At 46.7% G+C, this 10223-nt stretch overlaps 1 protein-coding gene across 1 annotated transcript in view; it reads left to right on the top strand.

Moving 5' to 3' along the window:
- Window positions 1-4795, top strand: part of LOC105507520 (keratinocyte-associated protein 2-like) — a 35653-nt gene extending 30858 nt beyond the window's left edge. The window contains 1 exon segment of the mRNA XM_011936024.1: window positions 4315-4795. Within this exon segment, the coding sequence (XP_011791414.1) occupies window positions 4315-4795 (481 nt within the window).
- Window positions 4796-10223: the final 5428 nt, after the last annotated feature.

Raw genomic sequence — 10223 nt, 5'->3', positions numbered from 1 at the left:
TTTGACAGAGTTTTGCTCTTGTTGCCCAGGCCAGAGTGCAGTGGCGCCACCTCAGCTCACTGCAACCTCTGCCTCCTGGGTTCAAGCAATTCTCCTGCCATCAGCCTCCTGAGTAGCTGGGATTACAGGTGCCCGCCACTATGCCCAGCTAATTTTTTATATTTTTAGTAGAGACGGGGTTTCACCGTGTTGGCCAGGCTGCTCTTGAACTCCTGACCTCAGGTGGTCCACCCACCTCGACCTCCCAAAGTGCTGGGATTACAGGCATGCACGCCCGGCCAACTCCAGAATTTCAATTTGGTTCCTTTTTATAGTTTCTGTTTCTTTATTGCTATTTTCTATTTTGGTGATATATCATTCTCATGCTTTCCTTTAGTTCTTCTTTTAAAAAAATTTTATTTATGCATTTGTTTATTTTTATAGAGATGAAGCCTCACTATGGTACCCAGACTAGTCTCAAACTCCTGGGTTCAAGCAATCCTTCCAAAGTGCTAGGATTATAGGCATGAGCCACTGTCCCTGGCCTCCTTTAGTTCTTTAAACAGAGTTTCCTTTAGTTCTTTGAACTGATCTCAAAGTCCTTATCTAGTAAGTCCAATGTATGGGCTTCTTCAGGGTCAGTTTCTATTGATTCTATTTTTTCTGTGTGTGGGAAATTTTTCTTATTTCTTTGTGTGCCTCATAATTTTTTTATCAAAACTGGATACTTTGAATATTATGTGACAACTCTGGAAATCAGATTTTACCCCCCTCTAGCATTTGCTATTGTTGCTGTTTGCTCAGTGACTTTTCTAAACTAATTTAGTAAATTCTGTATTCTTTGTCATATGTGGCCACTGAAGTCTCTGTTCCATTAGCTTAGTAGTCAGCTAATTAGACAGAGATTTCCTTAAACACTTGGAACAATGGCAATGACAAAAACACCCAGTCTTTGCAGAAGGATTAGGTGTGTATGTTGGGCATGTCTTCAACACTCAGATAGGAATTTAACAACACTGCCTTTACATTCTGCTTGTGCACAGCCTCAAGGTCAACCAGAGATAAGAGCTTAGAGCCTCCTCAGGTCTTATCTGGGCATGCACACAACTTTGGGTATGCACGTGGTCTTCTAGATTCCCAAGAATATATTGAATCTTTACAAAGCTCTTATTTCCCAAAGCATCTTACTCCCCAATCTTTCCTCCCAAGCTTTTGGGTCAGTCTGTTGTGTGCCCAACTGTTATCCATTGCCTCAGGCAGCAGAGACTAAAACATTTGCCTGTAAGTGTTATTGATAAATGCCCTTTGGTAGTGACTTTGGCATAAGGCAACTTTTAGTCAGGCTGACAAGATAAAATCAAATCTTTTCAACAGGACTTCCGGGAGCCACCACCATCAACTAAGGAAAATTTGTAAATGAGGTCCGTCTGCTCCCTCCTGTATTAGTTCTGAAGATGTGGACTATTATTTTCAAGACTACTGCTGAGATGGTGAGCATGGGATGGGACTAGGGGTAAGTCAAAAGTCCACAAAGCTGTTTGTTCTTACTGAGATTCAGCTGGCTTCTTGAATAAGTGCCACCTGGGTTGCTGCAAGCTTTTATCTAGTTTCCAGAGTTTTAGAAAGGTTGATTCTGACAGTTTTTGCTAATTAAAAAAGTTGCCTTATGGAACGGTGGACTTTGGGAATTCCTTTTCCTGCCATTTTCACTACCATTAAACTGGAGGATTTTCGCCAAAAATCTCATTTTAAAATCCCAGCACAGCAGTTCAAAGGTTTAACTAATTATCCTCCAACCCAGCATTTAGTGTGTTAGTGTGAGTACTGCTCTACTTATGTGACTTCTAAAGGACAAATGCTTTTATCCATGTGATCATTCTCAAGGTCTTTCTTCCAAAGATTTTAGGTTGCTTTCCATGGTGATCATATTTCCTCTGTCACATCTATGAAATAAGAGGCTATGATAGTCCTCTTTCCCATTATTATCAGGGAACTGAAGTTCATAGAGTTTGCTGACTTGCTTAAGGTTGCACAGGAAGGTGAAGATGGAGGTAAAATTCCAGACCTCCTGGTTCCCCATCTCATGCTCTCTCCATGAGATAAAGATGGGAGATGTGTGCAGGTTGCTCTGTGAGTAAATCAGAATTTCATCTTTTCCATTAGCCTTAAGTGTTGGCCTCAGTTGATCTCTCCCTATACCCACTTCCTCTTTACCCCACTCCCCCATTTCCGTCGATCATGAAGAAAAGAATTCCTAGGACTCTTTGACAGGCTGCTACCCTCTCTGGCTTTCAGGAAAAGAACATTCTCATTGAAAGCATTGACTCCAGAAGAGTTTACTCTTTTAGAGTCTGCTGCCTGCTGTGGTCTATCCCAGAGAATCACACATGTTGGAGCTGGAAAGGATGCCTTTCCACTTTGTAAATGAGGACACAGATCCAGTCATCTATCTACATTGGAGACTCTCTGCCTAGAATGCACATCACATTTATCTAGTTTATTAATTTGGCTGTTGTGCTCCAGGGGCAGATAAAGCACAGTGTGAATGGTGCCTACTGGGGTTGGTGATACTCTGGAATTGAATTAGACTAAATTACTGTAGCAAATAGATCCCAAAACATGTTGGCTCAAACACAAAAGCAGTTTGTCTCTTCCTTTACCTGGGACAGCTATCCCAGGTTGCGGGAGGGGGGTCACTCAGTGCTCTACTCCATGTAGTAATTTAGGGACCCAGGCTAACGATAGCGCTGCCATTTTCAAAGCATGACTTCCAAGGTGACTCTGGTTTTTGCCATTCAACAGGAAATGGAAAGGGAAAAGCAGTATGGGGAAGCACAGGTGGGAGATCTTATGGGCTGGGTCTTGAAGTGGCTCACATTGTGTCCACTCACATTTCTTTAGAAAAAACATGGTCCTAGGGCCACACTTAACAGCAAAAGAGGCTGGGAAAGGTCATGTAGTTGGTCAGCCATATGCTAGAGTATAGTTGTTTCCAGTGAAGATGGAAAAATGATGTTTATTTCCTCATATCTGGTACTGAGCAGACAGGTACTTAGAAAATATTTATTAAGTTATGGGATAGATGAACAAGGGAAAGGTTGAATAAATGAATGAAGGAGTGAGGTGATTTTTCCATGGTTGCACAGCTAGTTAACAGGAATTTTTCTGCAGACTTTACTATTTTATTAGCAATGAAAGAGGTTACAGATCCCCCCAATATTTCTCCACATTTGCAGAAAATATTGTCACATGAATGCATGGGAAAATAATTAACAATTGTCCCACTATAAGGAAATTCAGTGGTTAGAATTCTGAAACTACATTATATGTATTTGGAGATATTCTTTTTGATGTGATTTTAAACTTTACAAATAAATTAGCCATGGGTTATTGTTAACAAATTGCTATAGTGCTTTTTTTTTAAGCAACTTTTAAAAATTTAAATTTGCTAGTTTTTGTCGTTTGTGTTATTGGTTTTATAGAAACTCAGAACATCAGTAAAGGTCCTTGGAGATAACCAAGTTCAATTCCCATGAGTTCAGACACAATGTTCTTTCCTTCTTCAGCAACAGAACTGCTGGACTTTAGTTGTATTAATACATGGTTGTCCCAGATAAAGCCCATATTTCAGTCTTCCTGTAAGTGTAGTGTGATCCTGTGGCTAGATTCTGGACAATGGGATGTTTTATAGCAGCTTCTAGGAATCTTACTTAAGAGACAATGCATGTGACTTATCTTTTTCTTCAGTCCTTCCTAGTGCCATCTTGGGACGTGAGATTGAGGTTATACACAGTGGAGCAACTAAGTAGGAGGAGCTTGACTTTGCACCAAGCCTAGATGGCCTACCTAGACTTTAATGTGTGGGAGAAATAATCTTCTATTTTGCTTGAGACCTCTCATTTGGGTTTTTTTAAAAAAATTACTTCCAGCTGCAACTTGCCCAAATTATTATACTATGCAACAATGAGGAAATGAAATGACTTGTGGTCACTTGTAGGAATTGGATCTCATGCAGTACCTCTACATACATTTTTCACTACAGAAAAAACAAGATAAGAAAGAAAAAAAAAAACCCACCCCAAAGCAAAACAAACAAAATACAATCCCCCAAACACTGTGCAAACACCATGATAGTAAAAACAGCAACACCAATAACTACACATACATAGAAAAAGGAAATTTACAGAGCACAGTTGCTTCTGTTCTAAAATCACTGAGAACTGACTAACATTTCATACACACTCAGTAAATCCTTTTCCTGGGATGTTTTTCCTTGTTCACACAGGTAGCTCCATTTTCCAGTTTCCCTTGCAGTTGGCTGGTCATGTGACTAAGCTCCAGCCAGTTGAATAAAAGTACCCTTTTCTTGGCCGGAGGCGCCGATTTGACTCACATGCAGGGCATGATGGTGGTGGGTACAGGCACCTCACTGGTGATCTCCTCCCTCCTGTCCCTGCTGCTCTTCACTGGGATGCAAATGTGCAGCCCTCAGCTGGCCTCCACCGAGTGGCTTACCATCCAGGACGGCCTGCTTGGCTCACGTCTCTTCGTGTTCTCCCTCACTGCCTTCAAGATTCTGGAGAATCTTGTGTTTGGCAAAGGATCCCAAGCAAAGACCTTCCCTGAGATTCTCCTGTTCCTCCTGTTGGCTCTCTTTGCATCTGGCCTCATCCACTGAGTTTGTGTCACCACCTGCTTCATCTTCTCCGTGGTTGGTCTGTGCTACATTAACAAGATCTCCTCCACTCTGCATCAGGCAGCAGCTCCAGTCCTCACACCAGCCAAGGTCACAGGCAACAGCAAGAAGAGAAATTGACCCTGAATGTTCAATAAAGTTGATTCTTTGTTAAAAAAAAAAAAAAAAAAAGAGTAAAGTGTACCACTTCTAAACTGGCCACCACCTCACACCTCCCATGCCTGTCCTCCACACTCCTTACTTATCCAGTAACTAAGTGCAAAGGATTCTAAGGTCGTAGGTGAGGATGGAACCATTTGATATAAGAGCCTGGGTCCTCAAATCTCCCTGTGGGAAGCCACCTGCTGACCAGAAGCACTCCTTTAAACTTTTGGGTGGGTGATAAATAAGCTTATGTTTTGGAATTTATTTGTTACGGTGACACCTTATATAGTCTCTTTTCCTGTTCTTTGCCTCAGCTACATCTAGGTTGGAAGCTGACCTGTGTTGGGCAGATTTTGAGTTCGAGATAGGTTTTTGTTGACATGATACTAGGTATGGTGGGATTTTAGTCTTTCCTGGTCTCTGGTTTCGTGCCCAACACATCTTAGTTGTCTCTAGGTGATGTGGTGCTACACGTTTGTGCCTTCCCTGGCTCCTTCCTGGTCTCTAGGGAGGAAGGTGCTGCCGGCTAACATCTGCCTGACTCCAAGTTTGTGTCTTGGCTCCAGATATCCTGGACTCTCACCTCCTTCACCCTTTGTCATCACTCTGATCTTCACTCATTCCTTGTCCCTAATTCCCTTCCCATTGCCATTGGATATTATTCGCCTTTCAGGGCAATTGATTTACCTGATCCTTTAAGGAATAATAAATACATTATAGAGTGATTCTCAGCTGGGCATGGTGGCTCACACCTGTAATCCGAGCACTTTGGGAGGTGGAGATGGGCGGATCACCTGAGGTCAGGAGTTCGAGACCAGCCTGACCAACATGGTGAAATCCCATCTCTACTAAAAACATAAAAATTAGTTGAGCGTGGTGGCGCATGCCTGTAATCCCAGCTACTCAGGGGGCTGAGGCAGGAGAATCGTTTGAACCCAGGAGGTGGTGGAGGTTGCAGTGAGCCGAGATTGCACCACTACACTCCTGGGCGACAGAGTGAGACTCTGCCTTAAAAAAAAAAAAAAAAAAAGTGATTCTTAACTTCTACACCTAAGGCTCCAGACCAACATCAGGGTCTAATCAGGGTCTAGGCTTTCAGATTAAACAAAAGCCTTGAGTCCCTTCTTGTTTTCTCCAGTTACAAAACCTACAGCTCTTTGGGCATCACCTATAAAACTTTCACCTTCTAAGAAAATCTCTGGCTCCAAGCTCATTGGCTGAAAGCTTTAACTGACAGGTCTCGAGTCCAGTGACAGAACAAAGCTCTGATTCTCAGTTCTATCCACTTCCCCAAGATTCCCTTGTATGGAAATGGCCTCAGGCATTCCTTTTAGTAATTTCAGAGACAGATTGTTCTGATTTTGAGATACTTTTACTTTAAGTCTCTGTGGCATCGTCTAGACCTCCATGGTGGCTGCCATCTCTCCACATCCTTCCCCCAATCCCAAGGGAGCAATCTTTATTCTTTCGGCTGGTTTGGTATCTGCTCTTTCCCCAAAACTTAACAAGTCACCTCAACAATAGGGTGTAGAAGAAAGAGCCTCCATTAGCTCTGGGACCTCAGGAGAGCCACACGTAACATCTTGAGCCTCAGTTCCTCATCTGCCAAATGTAGATCAGAATTACTTTCCTGCCTACCTATATAATTGTGAATATTAAGTAATGAGAATTTTGTGAAACCATTGAAATTCTTCAAAGTACTGTATAAAGAATGCTAGGAGCTATTCATATTACTTTGCTTTTAGAAACGATTCAGCTTCACCTTCTCTGCTTGTCTAATTCCCTCTGGCCACCTTCCCCACCCCATCAGGGCCAGGGCTCTTCCCTGGGAAGGAAATAGGAGGAGTACTCACACTTCTGGGTTTAGCTCACTTCCCTAGACTTGGATGGGTGACCTCCTTCATCAGTTCGTAGTGGCTTTCCAGGGTCACCAAAAGCTTTGCCTCACAGGACAATAGCCTATTTCATACACTTTATTTTAAAACTGATAGAATCATCTAGCTCTGGTGAAATCAGAGAGCTTGTATCACCAATATCTCTGCAGGTGGAGAAGGGGATGAGGGCTTCCAGTGGGGCCTGTATGAGGTTGGGGAAGCAGAGATGGCCAGCTCTCTTCTGGTCTTTAGAGAGCAAGGTCTGGGTTCCTCCTCCCTCCCTGGCCTCTTTGCTCTGCAGTGGTAAACCAGAGTGACTGGAATGATGCTTTAATATAATGGCCCCCAGACAGAGAGCTTTGCCCCCAACCCACCAGTGTGGGATTAGTGGGGTGCGGTGGGGAGAGGACATCCCACAAGGACTAATGTCTTAGCCCTCAGGATCCTTGTATCAGCCTCAGCCTCATCTTCCTGAGCTGAGTGGCTGAGACCAGGCAGGGGTTGAAGAAAGAGGGCAAAGAGGGAGACAGCAGCAGGCTGACCCTGGGGTTCCACGGTTCTATTTTTACTCTGAAATAGCCAGCACTGGTAGAAACCACCTCTGGGCTGCTGGACCATGAGCCACATCTACACAGTAGAGGGCAAGTGAGGAAACAGTAATTTTGTCAATTGTTGAGGATATAAACTCTTTCACAGGATTTAAGCTATTTAAGCTGATCACTGAGGCTGTGAGTTCTGTTACCACCACTCGGTCTGTGTTTCACATGGCCCCGGAGCTGCTGGTCCTTGCCTTTTTCATTGGCCAAAACTGTATTTCCTATAAGGACTGAGAATTGAGTAGCCCTGTGTTCTCTCTCCACACCTATCGATCCCCCCACCACCCCTGCGCCGTGAGAGTCACCACACAGTGATAGCTCCCTGCTATCCAGAGCTCCTGGACCATGTGAGGGTCCAATCTCAAGCACTGGGCTCACTCACAGGCAGTTGGCATCCTGTGAAGAAAGTGGCTGCAAACTCTGAGACTGAGTTCAAATGCCCACCCTGCTGCTGTAATTAATGTGTAACTCCAGCAAGTTCCTGAACCTGGCACCTTCATTTCTTATACTGGTAATAATAATTTATTTGTATGGGCTCTGTGAGAATTAAACAGATACCAGGTGTCTAAAGTGCTCTATGCACATAGTATATGTTCAATAAATGGTAGTTATAGTCCAGGTGCAGTGGCTCACCCTCATAATCCCAGCACTTTGGGAGGCTGGCAGGAGGATTGTTTGAGCCCAGGAGTTCAAAATCAGGGTAGGCAATGTAAGGAGACCCCATCTCTACAAAAACTAAAAAAATTAGCCAAGCGTGGTCATGCGCCAGTAGTCCTAGCTGCTGGGGAGACTGAGGCAGGGTGGATCATTTGAGCCCAGGAGTTTGAGTGAGCTATGATCACACCACTGCACCTCAGCCTGGGCAATAGAGCAAGACCTTATCTCCAACAAAAAAGAAAGAAATGGTAGTCACTATCTGTTACTCTGGGGGTCCAGAAGTCACCAATGAGCAGTGTCTCTATGGCCCATGGCAAGTTACTGGGAAAATTCCTGCTGACAATGAGCTTTTGAGCAAGTGAGAGCACCTTGCTGGGTGGACAGACATGGGTTCTTGGTAAAGCCCTGGAGGAAGGAAATTGAGGGCTGGCAGCTCTGAAAGGTCCGCCCTGCGGCTGCTCTTACCCTCCTGCCCCACAGACCGGTTATTCTTTAGACGATCTCCGGTAGCTTAAATCTGACTCTCGAGCTGGAGCAGCCCAGACAGCGCTCCCTCGCAGGACTACAGAATCCTGGATGTGGGCCTGGGGGCCCTGGATCGGCAGTGGTGCAGTCTTCTGAGCCTAAGGGCTACCAGGAATGACAGAGTTGCAGATGGCTTTGTCGCCCGCGGGGCAGCTCAAGTGTCCTGGGTCGCAAGCCTCTGTTCTACGGCCAGGCCGCCGGCTCAACGGGCGAATGAATCGGGCTGACCAGTCCTAAGGTCCCAAGCTCCCCTGACCTCAGGGCCCAAAACCTCGCATTACCCCGAGCAGTGCGTTGGTTACTCTCTCTGGAAAGCAGCCCTCGCCGGGGAAAGTGGGAGTTGCGGCACTGCGGTCTTTGGAGGCCTAGGTCGCCTAGAGCAGGCGGAGCCCTGTATCCCTCCCGGAGCCGGCCTGCGGTGAGGTCGGTACCCGGTACTTAGGGAGGGAGGACGCGCTTCGTGCTCAGGGTAGGCTGGGCCGCTGCTAGCTCTTGATTTAGTCTCACGTCCGCCTTTGTGCCAGCCTCTCCGATTTGTGGGTCCTTCCGAGAAAGAGTTCTCTAGGGCAGCTGGGGACGTCTCTCGGGTCTGGCGAGGCGACAGGCCTTCTTCGGACCCATCGCCAGCCGTGTTACAGAGACTTTCTCCACTGCGGGGCGGCCTGGGGCGGGCATCTGCCAGGCGAGGGAGCTGCCCTGCCGCCGAGATTGTGGGGAAACGGCGTGGAAGACACCCCATCCGAGGGCACCCAATCTGCCTCTCCGCACTTCGATTCCATCCTGCAACCCAGGAGAAACCCTTTCCAAGTTCCAGCCGCACAGGCACCCGCGGAGTTTCCAAAAGAGACTCCCGCGAGGTCGCTCAGAACCTTGGCCCTGACACCTGGACGCGAGGTCTTTCAGGACCAGTCTCGGCTCGGTCACCTGGTCCGCCATCACCGCGACCGGGAGTTCCTCCTTTCCTTTCTGCTCACCAGCCGGCTGCCGGCAGCGGCTCTAGGAGTGAGCACCAGCCCGTGCTGGGGTGGGTTCAGGCGGCAGGAATGCAGAGGCTGGTCCTCCTCTAGCCCCGGCGCATTCACTTAGGTGCCTGAGCCCTGAGGTTCAGCCTGACTTTCCCGACTCCGCCGGGCGCTTGATGGGCTCCTGGGCTTCTGGGCTCACCCTTACACCTGTGTACTAAAGCACTGCCGCCCTCCCGAGGTGCACATCTACCCCCTCGGCGCTCATCGGGGCGTTTTTTCACCCTCTCACGGTGCACGCGTTTTCTCTCACGTCAGCTCACATCTTCCAGTACACACCCACTGTGTCTACCTGCTCCTCCAGCGTTTCTTAGGCAGCTTTGAGGGCCCAGAGGACTGAAGTCTTAGTGCTAGCATGGGAGCACGATGAAAAAGGAAGGGGCCCAGTCAAAAGTCCTCTCCTCTTCGGTTTTTCTTCAACCATCCCTCACAAAAACATTTACGTCCTAGGGGGTTGTGGAGGCCAAATTCCCAGGATGCTGGTCCTGCCTTTTTCATTCGCCAAAATTGTATTTCCTACAACGACTAAAGATAACCAAGCATTGAGTAGCCCTGTTCTCTCACCAGATTGCCCTGGCTCTGTTTAACTTTTCCTGGTGCAATGCGATGTCACCACCTGCTCCCCAGGCAGGCATCACTCCCTCAAGGTACAATTTGGGGTAGGGATTTGAGTTCTGGAGAGGGTCAGCAGGGCTCTGGGGTCGGGGTGGGGAGGAGACTGACAGGGACA

Source organism: Colobus angolensis, unplaced genomic scaffold, assembly GCF_000951035.1.
Source record: "Colobus angolensis palliatus isolate OR3802 unplaced genomic scaffold, Cang.pa_1.0 Scaffold15, whole genome shotgun sequence".
Classification (NCBI taxonomy): Eukaryota; Metazoa; Chordata; class Mammalia; order Primates; family Cercopithecidae; genus Colobus; species Colobus angolensis.
This window is presented reverse-complemented; position numbering and strand designations above follow the sequence as displayed.